General features: G+C 49.2%; 1 protein-coding gene across 1 annotated transcript; it reads right to left on the reverse strand.

The window, feature by feature from the left end:
- Nucleotides 1-653: 653 nt before the first annotated feature.
- Nucleotides 654-24,417, reverse strand: HHIPL2 (HHIP like 2). Its single transcript, XM_002717388.5, has 9 exons — nucleotides 24,039-24,417; nucleotides 20,300-20,952; nucleotides 17,886-18,029; nucleotides 15,907-16,238; nucleotides 14,687-14,813; nucleotides 10,973-11,118; nucleotides 5,981-6,062; nucleotides 2,286-2,368; nucleotides 654-1,563 (listed from the first exon to the last, which is right to left on the reverse strand). Exons 1-9 carry the CDS (start codon nucleotides 24,354-24,356, stop codon nucleotides 1,286-1,288), a joined length of 2,163 nt encoding a protein of 720 aa, XP_002717434.3. The 5' UTR covers nucleotides 24,357-24,417; the 3' UTR covers nucleotides 654-1,285.
- Between the last annotated feature and the right edge of the window lie 1,878 nt (nucleotides 24,418-26,295).

Below are 26,295 nucleotides of genomic sequence, written 5' to 3' on the forward strand. Positions count from 1 at the left end.
ATGCATAGGAGCTACGAAGGCAGGCAAAGAAAGGGGGGCATCATTTGGAGGGGCAAAGGGGAAAATTAAAAGATGATCTAAAAAATGATCTTCAGAAAATGATAGAGCATTTTCTATCTTTCATAAAGACTGAATGAGAGAAAATGAACCAGAGAGTCTTGATGGATGGAGGGGAGGGGAGGGGAGATACCTAAGACAGAACCTGTTTTTATGGAAGTCTCAAAATAGTGCCCAACCCTATCTAAAGCAGGGCAGCACATGACCTCTGAACAACCCTAACACTCCTGGCATTTTATGGTTTTGTTCCCCTTCAGCCAAATTGCCTACACACTTTTGGATGTTTTGCATGATCTGAAGAACTTCATGAAGAGAGAGATCATTTCCTCTCTTAGTTCTTAAGTCCTCTAATACCTGATTCAAAGGCCGCAATCTCATTAAAGTCCCTTGGGGGAGGCAGGTGCACAGCAGACCGAGGGCAATGGGTCAAGGCCAGCTGAATGGCTGCTGTCCTCTCACCACTGCAGCCGGTCACTCACCCTCCCAAAGCCTCTTTCTCCATCCTCTACAGCAGTTCTACAGCAGCCATAAGAAGGAAAGTTGTGAGGTTCCAAGATAAAGTATATAAAGTTGGCTGATAATAATAGACTCGATAATACAGATTTAAATTTATCATTCTATTTGCCAAGACCAAATAGTAGGTGCTAGATATACAAAATTGAGCCTGTTCTAGTTAGCTTGGTGAGCTTTGGACTGGGGCAAAGGGGACATCATTTTAGAGGAGTTTTCCACAGCAGCTGTCACTCACGGGCCTCCTCCTAGACCCCGGATGAGGTGGGACAGAGAAGTCTGGCTCCTAGGCAAGCTCTGTGAGGCAGGCTAACTTCCTAATACCAGACAAACATCCAGGAGCTCAAAGGACAGGTGTCAGCTGCAGCCAGTGTTGATCTATCCCTTCAGGTCACAGGCATTTACAAGCCATCATGGAGGCATCCCAAGGAACTCCAAGCAGGTTTCTAGATGGGTAGACGCAGTAGTAGTAACCCAGGGACACTAGCAACGTGGGACACGGCCTGCCTGCAGAAGCACTGGAAACGGACAAAGCACACTTGTCGTTCAGCAGGGAGCAAGATTTCCCAGAGAGGACAACCAGAGGGACCTTGGACAAGCCCCTGCCTCCACCCCCAGCTTCCCACATTTCTAGGGTCCAGTTTGAGCAGTGGCTTCCATGAGGCAAGGTGGAGTTCTCCTCTCCGCCATGGCCCCACCAGCCACGGTCACCAAAAGGTCAAGGGAAACTGCCTCCCCCCGCCGGCCCCCGCCGTGAAGACGGCCTCATCCTGCCACTGCGGGCGGCGGTCAGGCTCTGCTTCCTCAGCCGCTGGGGGGCTGGGGACCACACTCTGGCTTTCTTCTTTCTACCAGGCCCTCGCACCCTTGTCTTGCTGTCTGTGGGAGGAGCCGGCTTCCTGGGCGAGGTCCGGTCTGCGCTGGAGGCTAAGGTCACGTTGGATGCGCTTCTGGCAGCTCCCCCGGATTGCTCCTTTAGCAAGTCCAAGACTGTCTCTGGGAAACAAGCATTTGCTTTGTGAGATACAAGTCCTGGAAAGTAGCTAGAAGGGCAGCACCACCCGGGACACCCATAACTGCATGACGGTTTTAACATAAATGCTTCTGGTTAACGTGTTTTTAATTCCTTGACCTGGCCTTCGCCTATTTAAATACACTGCTCTCTGGGTAGGGTCACTCCAGACACCTGGCTCTGGCATGGTTCCCTTCAGCTAGCGTCTTCCTCTGCGTCTCTCCTGACTCCCCACCCTCCCTGAGGAAGGCTCCCTCATCCTAGGGGCCCTCTCAGTGCCCTGGCCATCCTTCTAAGGCAGAGCCTCAGGGCTCAATGTATCTATTTCCTGCACCACCCCTACTTCCTATCTGATCCTGGACTTGTACAGATCAGAGAACTCAGCGTTCACTGCTTGTAGCCCAGTGCCTGCCACAAAGTAAGTACTGAATGAATGACGCACGAATGATTAACTGAATGAATGGACAGATGAATGAATGACTAGAGGTCAACAGGTCCCGGTAGAAGCAGGCGTCCCTCCCACTCACTCTGGGAGTCAGAGGGACGTAGACAGACTGAGCCACAAGGAACAAGCCTCATCTAAACGTTATCCCCTAAGGAGGAAGCTAAGCCCCTCCATGCTGGGGATTGGAGTGAGTTTGCTAAGGGTACTGCTTGTGGTCCGAGCAGGCTAAGCCCCGAGTTGAAGACCCAAAGACAGACTCACTGGCAAGTGGCCGGAACGGGATCCGCTTACTCTTGGTCTTCACAGGCACGGGTTTGTATCTGCACTTGCCCGGGGGTGCACGCCTGAAAAATGCATACAGAAAGGGTGAGGTCACAAGACTCAGAAGATGCCATCAGGAAACGCAGATCACCAGGAGACACACATTTGCAGCCCTCATCCATGGGCATGGGGTGCATAGTAGGAAATCTGCTATGAGCTCAGACGAAGAGGAGAAAGGGCATGGACATCACAGGGCGGGCACTTGAGACCCCTGGGAGACTGTGGGGGTTAGGAACATGGGCATGGTAACAGAACCGGGTCCAACCCCCAGTGCCCAGGGGCAAGGAAACCTTGTTCAATTTCTGCATCTATGAAATGCAAAAAATATAATAGTACCCATCTTGCATGGGAGACCCAGAAGAAGCTCCTGGCTCTTGGCTTCGGATTAGCTTAGCTCTGGCCATTGCAGCCATCTGTGGAGTGAACCAGTGTCTCTCCCTCTCTCTGTAACTCTACCTCTCAAATAAATAAATAAAATATTAAAAAAGAAAAAACAGGGGGCGGCGCTGTGGCGCAGTGAGTTAAAGCCCCAGCCTGCAGCGCCAGCATCCCATATGGGCACCGGTTCGAGTCCTGGCTGCTCTTCTTCCCATCCAGCTCTCTGCTATGGCCTGGGAAAGCAGTAGAAGATGGCCCAAGTCCTTGGGCCCCTGCACCCGCATGGGAGACCTGGAAGAAGCTCCTGGCTTCGGATCAACTCAGCTCCGGCCGTTGCAGTCATTTGGGGTATGAACCAGCAGAATGGAAGACCTCTCTCTCTATGGCTCTACCTCTTTCTATAACTCTGTCTTTAAAATAAATTAAAAAAAAAAAAAAAACAGCAGCAGCCTCTCTGCCTAGCAGCACACTCAGTCTTAAACTGCTTGTCCCCTGGATAGCTTTTTCGAGATACTAGGCGCTCTGGTGACTGCAAGCACTCCTGCTGGCCAGAGTAGAGCTGGGACTTCCCGCCAGGCCTCACGGTCCGCTCTGCCTTCTCCAACTCTAAGTCTCATTCCCACACCCCAGGGGAAGAAAAGAAGAAACTGTATTCATTTATCAAACCTTACAGGGTGCTTAGACCCTGCCCTAAATGCTTCTCAGTATGAACTCAGGGAATCATCGTTTACCTCCCTATGAAGTAGAGACTACCGTCACCCCCACTCTGCATCAGGAAAGTGAGGCACACAAAGGCTGAGAAACAGGCCTAAGATCAGTGACAAAGCTGAGATGCAAAAACGGGCTCCAGGGGCTGCCTCTGAAGGACCGACAGGAGGAAAAGAGAGGCGGGAGGAATTGATCCATCCGCCAGCCAACTGCCCCTCCGAACACGGGCACCGTGTGTTAGTGCGAACACAGGCTGAGTAAGCGAGCAGGGTGGAACCTGGTTTACTGCTACAGAAGCTTTGAAGCACCTGCGTGATTTGATGCACTTACAGCTGATGTGACTCTGATCTACCAAGAGAGCGAGTTCCTGCCTGGGAACCCTCTCACTGCTTCTACCTTGTCAGTCGTTTGACTCTGTCGGACTTCAGAGTCCTTATGCATGGATTGTGATGTCAAACCTGCATGGTGGGGATTCGGTCCACAGTGAGCATTATATACACAGTACTCAGCACGGTGCCGGGGGAGACAGTGCTAGCTCAAGGGACGCAACTTAGAAAGGTGAGTGAGTAAGTGATGGAAGCAAGGGTGTCGTGCATGTGGTACAGGTTTTCCAGCTGCCTCTCCTGCTGTTCGTGTGAAAGAGGGGCGCTCAGCTATCCCCAAACCAGTCAGGAAACTGTCAGAGGAAAGATGAATGGCTTCACACGGAAGCCATTTAGAAGAGCAGGCAGAATTCCCCACGCAGGGGTTGTCAGCCACCTGAAGCACTCTAAGTGCCTGGCTGTGCTCCGTCCCCGGGGCCGTGTGGGATATGCAGAGGCAAAGCCAGGAGTGGAGACAGCTCTAGGCATCGGGCTCCACTATCAGCTGAGCCTGCCCAGCACGGCCTCCAAGACTGAGCGTCTTCCAGGAACTTCCAACAGTGCACCAACTGAGCCTTGTGGCCAGATGGAAGCTGAGCTGGGCCTGAGTCTGCAGCCCAGAGCCCTGGTCAGCGTTTGGACCTATTTACCTAATGTCAACTGGACCCCAACCCAGCTATAGGAAGCTTAAGGCTCAGAGGGACGTTTCCCTCTGCAGGTCTGTCAGTGAGTTCATTCACAGGCAGACTTTCTTGGTTTGGACAACAATCCTGAAACAAAGTTCAAGCTCTGCCTAGACTCCTAGGGTTGGATAAATGGTACCACCCTCCCAGGGGCAGACCACACACAGCAGCTCACAAACCGCAACTTGCATCCTGGACTTGGGTTGCTCTGCTGGAGGATGGTCAGCCCCTGAGAGAGGAGGGCCCGGAAGCAGAAGTAAGCAGCTTGGCATCCATCGAGTGCATGGATACTCCAGAGAGGCCAGGTGGTGAGGCTGAGACAGCCCAGCCAGGAGACAGGGCAGCAATACTTACTCAGGTGTTCAGAGATGTATACCTGCTGTCAGATGATTCCAGGCAGAAACTTCCAGAAGCATATATTTTTTAAAAAGTAGGAGCCACATGTAGCTGGCAAAGCTGCTTTCTGCAGTGCCAGCATCCCATATGGGTGCCAGTTTGAGACCCGGCTGCTCCACTTCCAATCCAGCTCTCTGCTATGGCCTGGGAAAGCAATAGAAAATGGCCCACGTCCTTGGGCCCCTGCACCTGTATGGGAAATCCAGAAGAAGCTCCTGTCTCCTGGCTTTGTATTAGTGCAGCTCCAGCCATTGTGGCCATCTGAGGAGTGAACTGGCAGATGGAAGACCTCTCTCTCTCTCTCTGCCTCTCTGTAACTCTGCCTTTCAAATAAATAAATAAATAAATCTTTTAAAAAAAAAAAAAAAAAAAAAAAAGGTCTAGGCTGGTCATCCTGAGGCTCCAGATCGTATTCCCCAGTCCTTATAAGCACATTGTTCCGCACATTTATTGAAACCACTTTTCATCTGCATTGGCAGGGGTGGGCAACTTCCTGCCCACGGGCAAAACAAGGCCCTAAAAATCATCTGGTCTGGTCCTGCTAAGGCAACCACAGGCAGGACTTGAAATTCAACAAATCTACAGTAGGCTACTTTTTAAGTTGATCATTGTGAGGGCTGGTGCTGTGGGCTAGTGGGTAAAGCTGCAGCCTGCAGTGCCTCCATCCCATATGGGCATCGGTTCCAGTCCAGGCTGCTCCACTTCCAATCCAGCTCTCTGCTATGGTCTAGGAAAGCAGAATAAGATGGCCCAAGTCCTTGGGTCCCTGCACCTGCATGGGAGACCCAGAAGAAGCTCTTGGCTCCTGGCTTCAGATTGGCACAGCTCCACCTGTTGCGGCCAATTGGGGAGTGCAGCAGCGGATGGAAGACCTCTCTCTCTCTCTGCCACTCCTTCTCTCTCTGTGTAACTCCTTCAAATGAGTAAATCAAGGAAGGAAGGAAGGAAGGAAGGGGGGGGGGGAGGAATGGCTCTTGGAAGAACAAAGTCCTCCTCCTCCAGCAGGCTTTGGTGATTCCCTCAGGAGCCGAGGCATGACTGAATGATGTGCCATCGAGATAGGGACTGACAGAAATGCAGCTCAGCTGAACATGACACCACATCTCACCTTGAGGGGTCAACGAATCTGTAAATAGATCCATAGGGCGCGTAGGCACTCGGGTACGAGGTGGCCAGGAAATACAGCTCCCCTGAGGAAAGAGGAGTAAGCAAACACTTACCTGCATGCCAGGGAGGGCTGAGCAGAGCTGCATGCAAAGAAAACAGCCAAAATGAGGCTGCGGCCCTCAGATGCAGGGAGCCCCCGAATGGAACCCTGGGTCCTGGCTGACAGCCAGGCCTTCGGTGGACCGTGAGCTCCCCAAGACCATCTCCAAAGCCCCAGACTGGCTCAGAGTGTGGCCCAGCAGAGTCACATGTTTGTTTGGAACCAAAAATGCTTCTCCCATATCAGCTCTGCTCTTGGAAGCCTCCCCTCGATGAATGTCCACTTCCTTCCCCAGCTTTGGCATACGATGAGGATTCCCTGTGACCGCGAACCCGTGGAGACCCACAGCGGGTGGATGGGCGGAGGCCTGTTCCTTAGGTCCTGCACTCCGCCCGCCTGTGCGCTAGTTTCCCCTCAGCCTCCCTCCCACTTTTCCTCCTTCACTCAGCCTGGGGCTCCTTACTTCCTGTGACCTCTCCGCTCCCAGCCTCCTCTGTGCCCACAGAAAGCATCGCTACACACTCTCTCCTGGATCACTTCTGGAAACAGCCGGCTTCTTCCTGTATTTTTCCCATTTGGACTTCAGAAAACACTGTCCCTTCCTTGCAGTAGTTCTGCCTTGCTTCCTGCTTCTCTATGAGGGATGGTCTAGTGTAAGGCCAGGAGCCCCAGTCTCAGGCTGTCTGGGTTTCAAATAAGCCTAGATTTGAGTTCTGATAACGCCACTTACCAGCTGTGTTATCTTGGGCAACCTCTTAATCTGCATAACCCTCAGATATTTATTCATTTGTAAAATGGGATCAAATGTCTCCAATGATTCTTTTTTTTTTTTTTTTTTTTTTTTTTTGACAGGCAGAGTGGACAGTGAGAGAGAGAGACAGAGAGAAAGGTCTTCCCTTGCCGTTGGTTCACCCTCCAATGGCCGCCGCGGCCGGCGTACCGCGCTGATCCGATGGCAGGAGCCAGGAGCCAGGTGCTTTTCCTGGTCTCCCATGGGGTGCAGGGCCCAAGCACCTGGGCCATCCTCCACTGCACTCCCTGGCCACAGCAGAGAGCTGGCCTGGAAGAGGGGCAACCGGGACAGAATCCGGCGCCCCGACCAGGACTAGAACCCGGTGTGCCGGCGCCGCTAGGCGGAGGATTAGCCTAGTGAGCCACGGCGCCGGCCTCCAATGATTCTTGAAAGGTTCAGTAATCCTGGTCCTTGTTGGTGCTGTCTTCGAACAGCATTGTCAGCTTGGTGAATTAAATTTAATTGCTGTTGTGTGCTTTACATGCTCTTTCACAATTGTTTGGAAGAAAATATTTGCTAAGTTGCAGATCTGAAAATTCTAGAGCCTTCACACAGCGCTGGAGCTGTGTCAACAACTGCCTTCTTCCTTGAATGCATGGAGAACAGTGGTTTGCCTTATGCAGAGCGTGAGGTGCAATGGGCTTTTCAGAGCCCTTTAAACGAGGTGGCAGCTGCCAAATGAGCTAGGGTTTTGTGGACTGATGAGTTACACTTGTGATCTTCCCTTAGGAAGGGGTCTGAGGAGTTAAGACACACAATTAGAATCCATCTGCCCTGCTTGGTTGGAAATCCCAGGCAACAAGACAAGTGATTCTACCACTGGACACAGGAGGCATCGACCAAGGATCCTTAAATACATGGGTCTCCCTCAGCCAGAGGACCCTCCAAACCACGCAGAGGCCTTCCTGGTCTCAATGAAGAATGGAAAGCCCTATCTTGATGTATATTTCCCACATCTGACTACAGTTTGTGTGAATTATACCTCTTTAAAATGCCATAGGTGTCCCATTGTATTTTTAGGGGGAAACCATGCTTTAGTTGAATTCAAACATAATGCCCAACTGATACTCTTAACTCTTTTGGGAGGAAAAAAACTACAATATGCCATGCAAAACACCATGCATGCAGTGTGAATTCACTGCAAGCATCATTACTTTGGCCAACCCTCTTAGGAACGTGCCCCAGTGACTGACATTCAGAAATCCTGTCAATCAACTCCACACCTGCCATTCACTCAGCAATTCTTTATTGATACCAGCTATATATAAACTAAAACTCAGGAAGGAAGAATTCTGGCTCAACTGAAAAGTAACTTACCTAAAGCCAGTGAGTGATAATAAAAGAATGAAATAACACTCAAATCTAAAAATGTCTCTAAGTGGAAAAGACTATGCCAAGAGCAGAAAATACGGATGTTTGTACAAAAACACAGAAGGCAGCACCTCCGGAAGAAATCAACTTGCCTCGGGAACAGCCTCACTGGCTGTAGGGCTGCCCTTGAGCAACGTCTGACTTCGGAACACCTTGGCCAATCCACTTCCTAAAACTCAGCCAAGAACACTTCGTTTTTTCCGGCAGATGTACTGACTGCTTTTCAAAGACTGCCTGTTCCCTCCTGCAACACATCTCCAGGAGCAACAACCAAACCACCAAAGCCAGGATTTCTGTGGTCTGGACTTGAAGTGACACATGTCACAGAAGATGGCACCAGTGTCTCAGGGCAGGCCAGCCCCTAGGGGTCCACCTTCTGGGGGAGTCCAGCAGGGGAGAGGCCCCACCATGGCGGGAGCTTTCACATCACCCCCTCTACACTGAGCATCAGACTCCCGGCCTGTGGTTGCTCTACTCTTATTTTTTTTTTCCCTCTTGGACTTCCCGTTGGAACTCATATCAACTTTTTTCGATTAAAAATGCTTGAATTTTCCAAAATACCATCTGCTCCTATAACATGTTCATCTCAAACCTCTATTCATAGGCTCGCTGAGGGGAGCGGGTCCTGGGGCTGCCTGGATCTCTTCACAACCTTCTCCAGCAAAGGTCCTGTGCAGCCAGCCACCCCACATCTCAGAGCAGAGAGCATCAAGCATCTGGGAACTCTTCAAGGCTCTGGTTTCCACCTATGGAAACTGAGAGACCTGGGAGGCCACTTTACTCTCGTTTTTACATTTCAGCATGGCTGGATCCACTGCCAAATACTGGATTTATTTAAAATTTGAAAATTTCATCTTTCAAAATGAAACATGATTTATGTAAAGATAAGCAAAAAAATCACAGTGGTTAAGACGCCCCTTGAGATGTGCGCATCCCACATCGATCGGACAGCCTGACCGAAGTCTCAGCTTCTCAGCTTCCAATCCAGCTTCCTGCTAACGTGCACCCTGGGAAGCAGCAGATGATGGCTCAAGTAGTTGAGTCCTTGCCACCATGTGGGAGACCTAGACTGACTTCTGGGCACCTGGCTTAGAGCCCTGGCTGTTGCAAACATTTGGGGAGTAAAACAGCAGATGGGAGATTATCTTCTCCCCTCTTCCCCACCCCATTTAAATAAAATGAAAACAAATTTTTTTAAAGTCAGTTCTCTGATTGCAAAGTATCTGGAAATTTGCTAGAGCAGAGTGTTTTTCTCTCTCTCCTACACATGCCTATATGCTTTGCTTCATTGATATCCTTAGTAAACGCCTAGTCTGACTATTGAGTAAACTCTTACCTAGTCTACTGTTTTCTCAGATTTCTCAAAAAAGAGTTTCTTGGAGAAGATATTTGGTGCAGCAGTTAAGATGCCGCTTTGGGGGCTGGTGTTCTGGCATAGTGGCCACTGCCTGCAACACCAGCATCCCATATGGGCACTGGTTTGTGCCCCAGGTGCTCCGCTTCTGATCCAGCTCCCTGCTAATGGCCAGGGAATAGCAGCACAAGATGGCACAAATGTCTGAGCCCCTGCTACCCATGTGGGTGACCTGGAAGACGCTCCTGGCTCCTGGCTTCGGTTTGGCCTAGTGCTGGCCATTGCAGCCATATGAGGAATAAACCAGCAGATGGAAGACCTCTCTGTCACCCCCGCCCCTCTCTGTAACTCTTTCAAAATAAAATAAATAAATCTTTTTTTAAAATGCCACTAGGGACACTTGCATCTCATAGCAGAGCACCTGGGCTCCAAGTTCCAGCAACTCAGCTGCCAATCCAGTTTGCTACTAATGTATAACCCAGGAGGAAGCATATGATGGCTGAAGTAACTGGGTCCCTGCCACGCATATAGAAGACCTGGACTGACCCTAGCCCAAGCAGTGAGTTGATCCTGAGTGGTCTCCTCTCCCCAGCAACACCAGCAGGATAAACCCACTCGGCCCACTTTGGCCCTGTCCCACTTCCTGTAGCTGTGGTTAGAATAAAAGCACAAGAGCACTGCAAGCTCCTTCATTATCAGGAGAGACAAGACAGGGGCCAGCACTGTGGCTTATGGGGTTAAGCTACCACCTGCAATGCCAGCATCCCATTTGCTCGCTGGTTCATGTCCTGGCTGCTCCACTTGCAATCCAGCTCCCTGCTAATGCGTCTGGGAAAGCAGCAGAAGATGGCCCAAGTGCTTGGGTTCCTGCACCCATGTAGGAGTCCCAGATGAAGCTCCTGGCTCCTGGCTTTGGCTTAGCTCAGCGCTGGCCATTGCAGCCATTTGGGGAGTGAACCAGCACATGGAAGATCTCTCTGTGTCTCTCCCTGTCTGTACCTCTGACTTTCAAATAAATAAATAAATCGTTTAGAAAAACAGACGAGCGCAAAGATGAAAGTGTGGACCTTGATTTGCCCCTCAAACACAGTGTGCACTTCAACCCAGAAGGAGCCAGCTGGCATATTCAGTCTATTTCCTCGTTGGTGAAATAAGCATAAGGAGGACATCACAGGGCAGCTGTGATTACCAAATAATGTGGAAAATGTAAAGTGCTCAGAAGAGAATCCAGTACATACTAAAAGATGACTAATGACGGTGCTAATGGCAGAAGTGAGAGTTACTGTGTAAACACTGCAACAGTGAGAAATATTCACCAATGCCTGGGACCACGCTCCAGCGAAGCGGAGACCCAAGGACCCTGCATGCTGGTTACCTGCTTCATCTTCGGCAAAGGAGATGATGAACTTGCTGTAGTTGCTGATCAGCCCTGGGAAAGCACAGGTCATGGTGTTGCCCAAGCAAACGTCCCGCTTCTTCCATTTTTCGGTTCTCCTATCTTCCTGCAAAGCCATAAGTCGACTACATGAAAAATAAAACCTTATATTTTAGAAATCCGTATTTCCACTCTGCAGTATATTTTTTCATCTAGAATCAAGGAATCCTTGAGTACAAGGACTGGCGCTCCCAGAGATCAATAACTAATGGCCCCCAAAACACAAAGTTGCTTGAGAGATACTTCAGTTACCCACTTGCCTTAGACGGGAAAGCACATTTTCTATTATGAAAGAGGTTATGGGGCTGGTGGTGCGGCCTAGTGGGTAAAGCCGCCATCTGCAATACAGGCATCCCTTATGAGCATCAGTTCAAGTTCCAGCTGCTCTACTTCCGATCCAGCTCCCTGCTAATGCACCTGAGAAAGCAGTGCAAGATGGCCCAAGTGCTTGGGTCCCTGCGCCCACATCGGAGACCAGGAAGAGAAGCAGCTCTGGGTTCCTGGCTTCAGTCTGGCCTAGCCCTGACTGTTACAGCCATTTTGGGGAGTGAACCAACAGATAGAAGATTCTCTTTCTCCCTGTCCCTCCCTCTCTCTCTTTGTGTGTGTGTGTGTGTGTGTGTGTGTGTGTCTTTCCCTCTCTCTGTAACTCCTTTAAGTAAATAAAAATAAATCTTTAAAAAAAGGACTTTGGGCCGGCGCCGCAGCTCACTAGGCTAATCCTCCGCCTGCGGCACCGGCACACCGGGTTCTAGTCCTGGTCAGGGCACCGGATTCTGTCCCGTTGCCCCTCTTCCAGTCCAGCTCTCTGTTGTGGCCCGGGAGTGCAGTGGAGGATGGCCTAGGTCCTTGGGCCCTGCACCCGCATGGGAGACCAGGAGGAGGCACCTGGCTCCTGGCTTCGAATCGGCGTGGTGCGCCGGCCATAGCAGCCACTTGGGGGTTGAACAAATAGAAAAAGGAAGACCTTTCTCTCTCTCACTGTCTAACTCTACTTGTGAAAAAAAAAAAAAAAAAAAAAAAAAGGACTTTGGTAGGGGGCTAGAGCTGCTGCCTGTGACTATGAGATACCGGTTGGAATCCCAGCCTCTCCACTTTTGATTCAGTTCTCTGCTATGGCCTGGGAAAGCAGCAGCAGATGGCCCGAGTGTTTAGGCCCCTGCACCCATGTGGGAGACCCAGAAGAAGCTCCTTGCTCCTGGCTTCAATCTGGCCCAGCCCGGGCCATTGAGGCCATTTGGGGAGTGAACTAACTGACAGATCTCTCTCCCCCTTTCTTTAACTCTGACATTCAAATGAATAAATAAATCTTTAAAAACCAAATAGTTTTGTGCCCTGTAAAGGTTATACTATTATAAAGGACTCATCTTATTCTTCTGAGTTCTGTGACCTTTGGTTACTTGCTCAACATCTCTTAGCCTTGGTTTGCTCATCTGTACAATGGTAAATGTGAAAGTTAAAAATAATAATAGTAATATACATTAAGATCTCACCAGTGTGCCTGACCCAAGTTGTTATTATTACGTCTACATAACAGCAGGCAGATGCTTCACATCCCTCTGTCATCCAGCTGAACTAAAAGCAGGTTTACAGAGAAAAGGAAAGGAGGCTGAGTAAACTTGAGTGTTCATCAGAATCGAAGTTGTGTGGAAACAGGGATCCCAAACCTAAGTGAACCTGATGTACACACCTCTCACCTACCAGGTGAAATGTAGGGGGCGGGCCTTGCGGGAAAACAAAGAACAATGAACTACCAGAGAGCGCATCAGTGATGATAAAAGAACTGAGAGATGAGTAACTCCACCCCATCTCTGTAACCAAGAAAGGCAGCATGAAAATATAAACATCCTGGGGCCAGCGCTGGGGTGCAGGGGTTACACGGCCTCCTACAGTGCTAGCATCCCACGTGGGCTCCTGTTCAATTCTCAGCAGCTCTATCGCTGACGGAGCTCTCTGCTAATGTACCTGGGAAAACAGCGGAGGATGGCTCCAGTCCGTGGGGCCCTGCCAACCATGTGGGAGACCTGGAAGAAGATTCTGGTTCCTGGTTTCAGCCTGGTCCAACCCTGGCCATTGAGGCTATTAAGGAAGTGAACCAGTAGATGGAACAGGTCTCTCTCTCTCTCTCTCTCTCTTTGTCCCATCCTCCCTGAAACTCTTTCAAATAAATAAATATTTTAAAAAAAATATATATATATATGAAAATGATAATATATCATGATCAAGTGGCACTTATCCCAAGAATGTAAGGTGGCTTTGACAATTACAAAATCAATCAAAAAAATTCACCGAATTAACAGACTAACAATGAAAATTTGCATGATTCTCTCAATAGGTTCAATGAAACTTCTGACAACATTCACCATCTTGAAATATATGAAATTTATATATCATATATATATATCATATATATATATATAATATATATATAAATTTATATATCAGCCAACTAGATAGTAGGAAACGCCACAGCCTAACAAAGAACATGTAAAAAATACCTACAGCTGACACAATTATTGGCTTTAAAACAAAAAATGGGGGCCAGCTCTGTGGCATAGCGGGTAAAGCCGCTGCCTGCAGTGTCAGCATCCCATATGGGTGCTGGTTCGAGTCCCGGCTGCTTCACTTTCAATCCAGCTCTCTGCTATGGCCTGGGAAAGCAATAGAAGACGGTCCAAGTCCTTGGGGCCCCGGACCCGTGTGGGAAACCCAGAAGCAGCTCCTGGCTCCTGGATTCAGATTGGCATAGCTCCAGCAGTTGCAGCCAACTGGGGAGTGAACCAGCAGATGGAAGACCTCTCTGCCTCTCCTTCTCTCTCTCTGTAACTCTTTCAAATAAATAAATAAATCTTAAAAAAAAAAATGAATGCTTTCTTCCACTTCTAGCTGACATTGTACTGAAGCTGAAACAATAAGCCAGTAAAGAAACCCAATTTGGGAAAACAAAAAGTATCTATTGTCACAGATACAATGATCAGTCACACAGAAAATCCGATAGAACATGTGAAAAAGCTACTAGAACTAGAAAGGAGTGGAGCAAGGTTGCCAGATACATAAAAAACCCTCTATATTACATCAATTATACATTATATCAATTAGCAATCAGAAATTAAAATTTAACAAAATAACATTTATCATAGCATCAAATACTTCTATGTACAAGACTGTACATTGAAAACTATAAACACTGTGGCAATTTTATTCACGATATTCCAAAACTATAAATGACAAAAGTATCCATCAGCCAAAGAACAGATGAATAAATTATAGTATATTCATAAACCTGAACACTGCAAAGCAATAAAGGAGACAAACTACTGAAATATTCATTGAAAGTGATGAATCTCACAGACATCACTGAATGCAAGAAGCCCCAAAAGAGTAGATACCACTTTGGGGAGAGTGGTTATCTCTGACTATTATGTGCATGTGCCTGTACAGAGTGAGAGAACGAGATGGTTCTGACAGGTACTAAGCAAGAAAGAATCTTCAAGGGAGACAGATACGTTTTGAGTCTTGACATGGTTGGTGGTGCTACAACTATATACATCTGTAAAACTTTAGCCAACTGAGCTCTTAAGAGCTTGCATTTCATCATACGTAAGTTATACTCAATAAAAAAATCAAATAACCAAGGGAGCAGTCCTTCCTTACCCACTCATGAAGTCCCCAAAGATGTAGAGGCCATTCAGATTAGGGGACTCGCATCCACGGTAGACATAGCCTCCAGTGACCGACTTCCCCACAGCGTGGCCATAGGCATAGATTGGCAGAATGTCATCTGTCCAGGAATAAGGAAAAAGGGTCAGGGCTGAAAATGGGGAGCTCTGAAGAGGAAGAAAGGGGCTTTGTGATGCAGCTGGTCGGTTCAGTGAAGAACACTTTATCTATTGATCGCCAGGACGGGCAGGCAAGCGAATTGTATTTATTTTTCTCAACAGACCAGCCACAACGTGTGTGAGCTTATGATCTGATGGTTTCCAAGGCCAAAGAGTCCCTCCATCTACCTGGTAATGAGCTAGGAACCCACACATCCAGGTTTTCCCCCAAGGTTTATAGGGCAGATACTCAGGTTTAAGGAGATGGAAAGTACTGTGAGGATCTGTAAGGCTGCTTTGTAACTTAGAGGACAGAAACAACCAAGCAATGGTGATGGCGTCAGAATACCGGGATCGCAAGTCAGGCGGAGTTTCTAAAGCACACCTGGATTGTTGATGCTTAGGCATTGTACTTTCAGTTGACTGTATGGAAGATATCATTTCAGTGGGCCGTCCCAATTGGGAAATAAGTATCTCACTAATTTTGCTGTGCTGGTTACTCTCAAAATAACGTGCCTAAAAATCACGTGAATGACTTATTTAGAATATAAATTCTTAGGTCAATGCCATTTCCCCAACCTACTCAAGATTTAGATTCATTAGGCCTAAGGTAGAACCTAGGAATCTACATTTTTTAAAATAATCTTAATTAGCTTTATTTTCTATTCAAGAATCAAACACTCCATTCCACAGAATAGAATAAGTGTTCCTGTGGTCCAAGCAAAGGGAGTTGATTTTATAGACAGAGAGAAGGGCTTAAAGAAGCAAAATGAAACAAAACGAACATTGGTCATTTAGAAGCTAACTGCCCTGTAAGGCAGGTCAGAGAGATAAAACAATAGGAAAACAACTGATTGGTTAGCATCAGGAATCTATTTTGCAGCAGGTACTGCCAAAGTGTCTCTGGTGCCAGTGGCTGGAGGGGCACTCAGAGAAGTGCTATCCCACAGGACACAACCAAGGCACTATTTAAATCTCCGAAGGTTGTATTCCCCAACCTCCACGTCCAACCCACCCCTGTCATTCAAGAAATCACCCAGAGAACCCCCTACTTACCCAAAGAGGCATTGTGACAAAGTTTTCTGTCATAACACTCAAACCCCTCCTTGGCCCTCCAGCCATAGTTCCCTCCTTTAATAATGAGGTCAACTTCTTCAAACTTGTTCTGGCCCACATCCCCACAGAAGATCCGGCCTCGGCCCCGGCGCGTGATGGGGTCCCCGCGGTCCACGGCACAGCGCCACATGTTTCTGACCCCATAGGCATAGATGGCGGGATGAGCTCCTGGCTCAGAAACAAATGGATTGTCCCAGGGGATTCGGTACTGCCTGCCATCGGAGCCTGCCCCATTCACATTGATCCTTAACACTTTTCCCAGCAGTGAGCTTCTGAAAGACAGAAGGCCAGAGACACGCACAAGTGAGCAAGCGCACTGGAGGAGACCACCCAGCAGGCCGATGACTGTCAATACCACAAGGCCACTGAGAGTCGCATGGAGGAGCCACGACTCACGCTTTTCTTTTAAAGATACCCAAGAGGCTAAAATTTACCCAATTTTGACACCAGAACTACTAGGAAAGTTTGGTGGGATCCTGGTTCACAGAACCCTGAGCAAGTTGTGGCTACAATTTGTTATTTTTGGGGGGGCTGGCATTGTGGAACACCTGGTTATGCACAACCCGCAACTCTGGCATCCCATATGACTGCCAGCTCAAGTCCCAGTCCCCCTACTTCAGATCCAGCTCCCTGCTGATGCTCCTGGGAAAGCAGCAGAAAATGGCCCAAGTGCCTGGGCCTCTGCACCCACATGAGAGTGCCAGATGGATGGAGTTCCAGGCTCCTGGCTTTGGCCTGGCCCAGCACCAGCTGTCATGGGAGTAAACCAGCAACAAATGGAAGATATCTCTTTCTCTCACTCTCTTTCTCTCTCTGTAACTCTACTTTTCAAATAAATAAAATAAATCTTTACAAAATTTTTTGGATGAAGATGGTTTATCTCCAACTGGTCTACTACTACGAATTTTTACCAGAAGCTGGCTGCATTCTTCCTTGTCTAACAATGCACTTAGTGGAAAGAAGGGTTTTTGAGAGGCTCTGCCAATGACTATGGTCTCTTGACTGAGTTTTCACATTTGTAAAGTGGGGAAAACAGCACTACCTTGCAATGTCCAATGAACTGTCCTGTGTACAACACCCAGTAGAGTTGCTGAATCACAGTAGGTATTGGACAAATGTTAGCTTAGTGTTATTATCAACCTTAATGTTTTTATTGCCAGGAATAATGGAAGCCAAGTGCTTACTGGGTACAGAGGGCAGAAAAACCACATGATCTCTCTCTGGGCAGTACGGCATCATTGGGCTCTGGTGCCAGACTGAGTTGGAATTTTGGGTGTGCCACTTACTGACTGTGTATATATCTGCATTTTCTCATCTGTAAAATAGGTATCATAATACCTACACTTCATAGGATTCACTCACTCCATACATATTTGCGGAGTGAATACCTAGGCCCAGGCACTGTTCCTGATGCTGGTGAAACACTACCTAACAAAATAAATGAAAATTCTTGCCCTTGAAGGTTGTTAGAATGATGTTCTCAAATGCACACAAAACACTTAGAGTGCTTGAGGTATAGCAATCACCCAACACACATTACGTCTCATTAACTTCTCATGAGTCTCCAGGGCCTAGCACAGTGCCTGGAACACAGTGCTCAATATTGTTGAGTTTAATTCAGTTGGATGATTGGTGTGGTACATAATGTCCTGCTAACTTGCAGTTAAGATTCTGAATCTTTCCCTACATAGCACTTTGAGGGTTACAGTACGTCTCCAGAATTTTAACTACTAAGTACACAAAGTCTAAAATTTATAGGTCAGAAAGCCAAATAGTCTTCCTACTTGCCTCAATGGAAGAGAATACATGTTGCAGTAAGTGATTTGGGTTTGCCTCTGTCTCAGCCAAAACCAAGGGCTCACTCTTAAGGGACACAGGCTCACTCTAAAGGATCAGGGCCCAGTCTGCACCCAGCTTACTTGTTCTGAGCATTTCCAAACTTGCCAAAGGGATCCCCGGCCTGCCCTCCGTCCCCAGTGAATATGTACATATAGCCATCCACGCCAAAAAGAATTTGTCCACCATTGTGATTTGAGGCCGGTTCTTCTATCTCCAAGATGACCCTAGAAGAGACAAAGAGGAGCCAGCACTGTAGCACAGTGGGTTAAAGCCCCAGCCCACAGGGCCGGCATCCCATATAGGCGCCAGTTTGAGTCCCGGCTGCTCCACTTCCGATTTAGCTCTCTGCTATGGCCTGGGAAAGCAGCAGAAGATGGGCCAAAGTCCTTGGGCCCCTGCACCCACATGGGAGACCTGGAAGAAGCTCCTGGCTCCTGGCTTCAAATCAGCTCAGCTCTGGCTGTTGCAATCATGTGGGGAGTGAACCAACTGATGGAAGACCTCTCTCTCTCTCTCTCTCTGGCTCTCTCTCTCTCTCTGTAACTCTGCCTTTCAAATAAATAAAATAAAACTTTAAAAAAAGAAGAAGAAGAAGAAAAAGAAACTATACCCTTAGGCTTTGACACAGGCTGAATAAAGCTGCATCCTGTTGATATCCCCCAGAAACCCTGGCCCAAGCCCACAGGATCTGCCAAGGCAGTCAAGACCTGCTACAGAGTTTCCAAGGATCATGAAGCACACAGTTGCAGGCTCTGAAATGCCCCTGGTTTCCTGGTATGACTCCCTTATGGGTCATTTTTCTTCCATACCTTGACCTCACAGGCTAAGACACAGCCTTGGCAGCAATCATGCCATGACTCTTTGCTCAACCAGAACTCTCAATCTCTTCCTCTGAGCAACTTATCAGGACTTATTCTACCTGTTCATTTTTCTTTCCAGTCCTCCAACCTAACTATAATAGTTAAAAAAGATAAGGCATGAAAGAGAAGAAGGAAAACAGGCAGAAGGAGTGGAAAGAGCATGAGTTTGAGGCCAAATTGAACGGAATTGTCATCTGATCATGGCCTTATGCCACAGCTCCCTGTGAGGGTGAGAAATCTCATGTTCTGGGGGCCAGTGCTGTGGCGCAGCAGGTTAAGCCTCCACCTCCGATGCCAGCATCTCATAGGGGCACAAGATAGAGACCCAGCTGCTCCACTTCCAATCCAGCTCCCTGCTAACGTGCCTGGGAAAGCAGAAGAAGACAACCCAAGTGCTTGGTTCCTGCACCCTTTTGGGAGACCCGGAAGAAGCTCCTGGCTTTGGCCCAGCCCAGCCCCAGCTGCTGTGGCCATTTGCGGAGTGAACCAGTGGATGGAAGGTATCTCTCCATCACCAGCTCTTTCACTCTCTCCCCACAACTCGTCTCTCCTCCTCTATAACTCTGCTTTTCAAATAAATAAAAATGAATAAGTAAATATAAAATAAGAAATCCCATGTTCTAGGGTCTAATGGACATAAAATAACCAGACTGCTATTTTATTTAATATATTGATACTATCTATGATCATTTCCGAAACTCTTAAGGTTCTTGACACTTGCTTACCCTCTGTACAAGCAAACAAGCTTGACTCTCATCAGGGTAAGTCATGGCGCTGCCCCTCAAAGCCCCTCAACTCACGGGCTGTGTTTTCTAATCAACAATGATCCCGAGGCCAGCACTGTGGAGTAGTGGGTAAAGCCGCTACCTGCGGTGCTGACATCCCATATGGGCACCGGTTGGAGTCCCAGCTGCTCCACTTCCGATCCAGCTCTCTGCTATGGCCTGGGAAAGTAGCAGAAGATGGCCCAAGTCCTTGGGCCCCTGCACCCATGTGGGAGACCCAAAAGAAGGTTCTGGCTCCTGCCTTTTGATCAGCTCAGTTTGACCACTGTGGCCATCTGGGGAGTAAACCAGCAGATGGAAAGCCTCTCTCTCTCTGCCTCTGTATCTCTGCCTTTCAAATAAAATAATAAATCTTAGAAACAAAAAGCTGGAGCCGGCACTGTGGCGCAGTGGGTTAATGCCCTGGCCTGAAGTGCTGGCATCCCATGTGGGCGCTGGTTCTAGTCCCAGCTGCTCCTCTTCCAATCCAGCTCTCTGCTATGGCCTGGGAAAGCAGTAGAGGATGGCCTAAGACCTTGGGCCCCTGCACCCGTGTGGGAGACCCAGAAGAAGCTCCTGGCTCCTGGCTTCGGATCAGTGCAGCTCCAACCATTGCAGCCATCTGGAGAGTGAACCATCGGACGGAAGACCTCTCTATCTCTGCCTCTCATCTCTCTGTGTAACTCTGACTTTCAAATAAATAAATCTTTAAAAAAGAAACAAAAAACACACACAGCAATCCCTTTCTCACCATTTTCAACTTTAGACTGCTCTAAAACCAGTAGGGTTTGCTCTGTATCATCTCCAAAGACTGACTGGCATTAAATGGGCACACAAGACCAGAACTGCATTCTTGTATGCATGACTCACCTCTCTGATTTTGGGTCAGCTTTGTTGGGATCAGCTGGAGAAACCTTCATCTCACTAATCCGGATCTTTTCAACCTTCTTTTTGCCCAGAAATGAATAGTAAATATAGAATTTGCGGTTGCGGCGGAATTTGGGATGAAAAGCCAAACCCAAAAAGCCCCTTTCGTCCCCAATCCATGGAGTGGTCAACACAACGCTCTTGAGGTCCAGGAAGGGTTGCTCCAGGCGACTGCCATCAGGGAGATAGACCCACACCACTCCCACCTGCTCGGCAACAAAGAAGCGATGGGAGCCGTCCCCTGCGTGGACCATGGAGACAGGGTTCCTCAGCCCGTTGGCCACCTCAGCGAGGCAGAGCTGCAGGCAGCCCTCAGGGTCCTCGGCCACCACGCCCAGCTGGCGGTTGAGATGGTCATTCCTCAGGACGTTTGGGAAGCAGTAGTCCTCGTCAGGAAGGTTGAGGAGGTGGCAGAAGCGGGCACTGTCCTTCGCTTGGGCATCCTGGAGACCACGGTCATTGGTCAGCAGGGAGATGGCGGAGTGGCAGTTGGAGTGGAATGCAGAGCAGTAGTCAGAGCAGAGACCAGGAAGGTTCCGCAGGGGCGTGTGCGGGTTCTCAGCGTCGTAGAGGTGAGCAGCGTAGGGCGAGCACTCCTGGAAAGGAAAGGAAGCTCCATGTGAGTTTGAGGAAGCAGAAGAAAAACAATTTGGGGGAAAAAATAATCAGGATTCTGGAGTTTTTGCTACCAGCCACCCGTAAATCACTTCTCTGTGACCCAAATTGTCTACCCAGGCAATGCCCCTGGAAGGCAGAAGGGGGAAAATGATATTAATGTACCTCTCATATTCACGGCACTAATGCTAGCCTTTCAGCTTAGTTCTTTAAAACACTTAAGTTTTATTAAAGGATGTATAGATTTAAAAGAAGACAGAACCAAATACTTCAATCATTCTCTTTCTTATAAATGCCATAGCTGCAAGATTTTGTTTCCTTACAAGATTCTCAAGCAATTTGGTAGAAATTTCATGTTTGTTAAATCTGGGTGTTACAGATACCATGTTGATTATTTCAGTGGCTTGATTTTGTTCATATTTCTGTTTGTTGGGAATATTTTATGATTAAAATGATCAAAATAGACATTCAGTATGTCACTCCCAGAGCCTCGGTGTTTAGTCATTTCTTCACATCTTATTAGAAACATCTTATTAGAAACATTTAAGTGTTTAACACACACACAGCACCAGGCTGGGAGCTCTACATACGTATTTTAATTGTGGCTACAGGGCAATATACCTACTGTTTACGCAAAGAAGACTGTGCCCGAGGGAGTATCTGCTTCTGACATATCCCTAGATTGTCAGATTGTTTAGGGGTAAAATAGCATACTGGGAACAGACAACCAACTTTCAACTCAATGAAAGACAGATGCAACTGGGATTTGGAAAGAAAGGCAGGTCTAAGGAGTACAGTTGGGGCAGAGGAATACAACAGGGTCCACTGGCCCAAGAGCCCCCTTGTGATCACTAAGGGCTGTCTCTTCTGTGCCAGCCAGCCTGTGCAGAGCTGTCTCACTGTTCTCTTATCACCCCAAGAGACCAGCAACACTTTCCACGTGCATTGGAGCTCCCTGCTCTCTCTTATTTCCCAGCTGTGGACTGCAGAGCAAGCTCTTGGTTGCTGGGTAGAGAAGGAGTCCAGAGACTCACAGTGCCTGTCCCTGGGCTCTGTTTCAGGTGAGGACACTCAGCTGAGCTGCTGACAAGAACCAATACGACCAGCTCTTTTTTTTTTTTTTTTTTTTTTTTTTTGACAGGCAGAGTGGACAGTGAGAGAGAGAGACAGAGAGAAAGGTCTTCCTTTTTGCTGTTGGTTCACCCTCCAATGGTCGCCGCGGCCAGCACGCTGCGGCAGGCGCACCACGCTGATCCGATGGCAGGAACCAGGTACTTCTCCTGGTCTCCCATGGGGTGCAGCGCCCAAGTATTTGGGCCGTACTCCACTGCACTCCCGGGCTACAGCAGAGAGCTGGCCTGGAAGAGGGGCAACCAGGACAGAATCCGGCGCCCCGACCGGGACTAGAACCCAGTGTGCCAGCGCCGCAAGGCAGAGGATTAGCCTACTGAGCCGTGGCGCTGGCCACAACCAGCTCTTGATGTCACCTGACTCTGTTCATTCTTGGGGAGCAGAAACAAGAAGAGAGGGGAGCCAGAAATAAGGATGACGTACCAGGGAACAGAAGGGGGCTGGCAGAAGTAGAACCTCCAGCATGCTTTTATGCAGCCTTTGGAAGTTTTCAAGTTTGCTTCCACTCAGCTTAGTAAGCAAAGTTTCTGCTTTCAGGATAAGAAAACAAAGACCCAGGCAGAGTGTTTCCTCAGTGCCTGGCTGACCGAGCTTACTCTTGTCAGAGCTCAGAAAACCATTTGGTAAATGGGCCAAAAGGGCACAAGAGTCTAAGCATCTAGATCTGTGCCCCAGTACTCTCTGGCTTTGGAGGAGTCATTTAAAATGCCTGAATCCTCAGCAAACAGGGGTCATTATCACTGCCTGCAGAATCCCTGCCGGGAGCACACCAGCAAGGGAAGAGAGGGTTCCTTGCAGATTTTAACAAAGGAACACAGGGAGGGTTATTTGGCTGAAGTTGTTCTAATTCCACAAGTACCTGAAATAAGAGAACATTCTAATATCTCCGAAATAAACAGGGCTGAGCGCTGATCACAAAAGCCCGGCCTCTGCCCACGGGGTTAATTCTCCAGAAAACTGCTGAGGGCTGGAAATTGAGGTGAGAGAGTGCGCCCGGGGCTGTGCCACCCAGGTGGCAGGCTTCTGGGCCAAGCTTGGCTGTGATTTCCCCTCTGGGCTCTGAGAAGCTCAGTTACTCTGTGTCCCTGGCACAGGCGGTGGGGGTGACCAGCATCCTCCAGCCGAGTGGCAAGAGGAGGCATGAACAGACAAGCAGCGGGTGGCCAGGCGGTCACTCGGAGGTGCCCTGAGGAGCTCGGATCAGAAGTCTGCCTGGACTTCTGTCTCAGCACTGGAGCAATCCTCCCAGCCACAACTTCTTCCACCAGCTCTCCAAGGCCAACCTCTCCCCTACACGGCTAAATGTTGTCTTCCCACAGAGTTGCTGTGCAGCCTGCAGCTGTCAGTTTTCAGGCTGAGCCCAGCTCAGGCGATGCCTCCCAGGGATGTGGTTTTTGGCTACAGGAGAGCCCAAAGAAGCAGAAATTCTGAGTCACAGCCACTGCACGGCTTGAAGTTCCCTCAGGCTTGGTCTGTAATGCTGGGCAGACAGGACCCCAGGGAGAGCCCCCAGCCCCTGCCACAGCCATCCACACTCCAGAAATCCCCAAGCACAAATCGTCCAGGGCAGGGAAGACTGGACCTAGACAGACAAGGCCACTCCCTCCATCATGCACTCCACCATACAGGCACAGGTGGGAGCTGTGCCAGGCTCTCCCAGCACCACAAGGAAGACCCTCTTTCCTTCTTCTGGGGCCCAGGAAGAGCTTCAGAGGAAGAGTTTTGGGGAGCCCGCGGAAACCTAATTCAGCATACTCTCCCTTAAGCGTCCATCCAGAGTCCGTGGCCCTAAGGTGAGGCACTGGGCAGGTGAGCTTCTCAAGGGTTGAGTGCCTCAGGACCCTCCCTCTGCAGCCTGGCACCTCAAACCTCTGGGGCTGGCAGGAACCCTCCCAAGGGCTCCCTCCCCTCTCCTCAGGGCTGTTCCCAGGCCTACCTGGCACAGGATGTCTTTAATGTAACCTCCACACAGCTCGTGGCCCCTCAGATCAAAGTAGTCCATGATGTCCTGGTACCGGGCAGCAACACGGCGGTCCTTTCGCTGGTCACAGCAGCCGAAGGACTCATAGTCGGAGCAAAACTCCAGGTGCCGGGACGGCCGGAAAGGGGGTCCATAATCCAGGCACTGGGGGTGTCCCTGCAGCAAGCCCACCTGGCCCATCAGGATCACGAGGCAGAGGGAGATGTCAGAAGAGAGCCTGGGGGGCCAGCAACTCCGACCACCCCTCAGATGAGAACCAGGCTTCCTCGGCATTTCGGCCTTGGGAACACTCAGCTGCTGTTTGCTCAGGCTGGCTTCCCTGCTCTGCCCCGTTCCCTCCCTCTCTTCCTCCCCCACCTCACCCCACCCCATTTTTTCTTCCTTCCTGCCCCCCCTCGTCCCCAAGTTCTCGGAGGTAGATTCTGAGCCGTGTCCCTCATGAAAGCAGTGGGAGGCGTCCCTAACTGCTCCATTCCAGCTAAACACAAAGCTGGCACAAGCTGAGATGTTGGGGCACATGGCTGCTTAGGCAAAAGGTGCAAAGGCATCAGTGGCAGAGGGGTCGAGTCATTAAAGTACAAAGAATCCCTGCGGCGTAGCGGTGGCGAGGCCAGGAAAGGCATACGTTTTATTGTTTCCTCACAGGCCAAGCAATCCAGTCACTGTGAGGAGACCACACACTACCTGGTCCCAGCCAGGGCTGAAGGACACCCCGAGAACACGGGTGCAGGGCTGGGAAGACGGAGGGGCACATGACAAGAGGCACGGTGTACTGTGTGGTCCTGTGACCTAGAAAGGTGTGTTTGGAGCGGCAGGAAGAGAGTTTCATGAATGCTGCAAGGAGAGGAGAGATGGTGAACGAGAATGAAGGTGCCGTGGTTCATGCCGCTAGACCACCACCACACCGGGTAATTGATGGGTAATGGGAATGTGTTTCTCAGGTTCTGGAGGCTGGGGGTTCAAGATGAGGATGCCAGAAGGTCCTCCCCTGGCGGCACCTTGTTGCCGAGTGCTCACATGGCTGAAGGGGCAAACGCTGTCTTCCCCTGGTAGAAGTGAGGCAAAGAACACACACCACTTCCTACATCCCTTTTATCAGGGGCCAATCCCGCTGACGATGGAGGAGCTCCTCCTAGGGCCCCCACCTCTTAATGCATTAGCAATTACTTTGAACATACAGATTTGGGGGAACACAATCAGACCACAGCAGAGGGAGTGTGGCCCAGTGAGAACAAGGAGGCAGTAAGGGTGCTGTTTGGGACGATTTCATCAGGAAGTACAGGAAGTCTGGGTTGCTTCTGTCACATCTACACTGCTTCAGGGGTACTCTCCACACTCAGCGTTGAGTTCCAACGTTAGTGTCTAAGAACAGGTTTTACTTGAACATGTACCTTACACATAACAGGCCCATGACACATATTTCTTGGAAAAGCAGATGAAGAACACTGGAGTTCCAAACTCACACAGCTCCAAACCCAAATGGGGACATTACTACCTGAACACACTCTCCTTTCAGCACCTCCATGGCTCTGTTCACTCTGTAACCTCCTTCCTGGTCAGATCCCTTTCGGATACAGATGGAATTCAGTGCTACTTGTTCAGACGGACATCCATGGGGGCGCCCTACTGGCTCTCCCACTCCCACCAGAAACAGCCTCTGCCAGGAGGTGCTCAAGAGAACAGTGAGCCTCCATCCAGCTAAGTCTGCACTCACAATGCTCTGGGTAACGAAAGCCCCAAACAGCATTTGGAACACAAACTGTCAACAAATCCCTGCTTTCCAATTTGTCCTGCTCAGAATCCTACCAGGATGGGTGCTGTTTTTAAAACAAAATGCGCCATCCATGACTCACTGGTGACTGTGTGGCTTCCACCAGGCTGCTTGCTCAGAGGTCAGAAGCCGCGGGTGGGAGGAGAAACACTTGGACTCCCTTCAGCCAGTGAATTCAGAGCCACCATAGCCTTCTCAGAAATGGGCAGTCACCATCTGGGCTATGGAAGAATGAATACATTCTCTCATTCCACGCAGGACCTGAGGGTATTTCTTGACATTTATGTCTCAGTTTTCCTTTTGTCATAAAAAATACAGATATCTTACTGTTGAAGGTAAAGAGTCAATGGAAAATTAGCAGGGAAAAATCAGCCAGCAGCATCTCATCAGATATTGTGAGAGCCTGAGTGTATAATTATTGGAACAGGTAACATTTCAGAT

This window comes from Oryctolagus cuniculus, chromosome 13 (assembly GCF_964237555.1).
Source record: "Oryctolagus cuniculus chromosome 13, mOryCun1.1, whole genome shotgun sequence".
NCBI lineage: Eukaryota > Metazoa > Chordata > Mammalia > Lagomorpha > Leporidae > Oryctolagus > Oryctolagus cuniculus.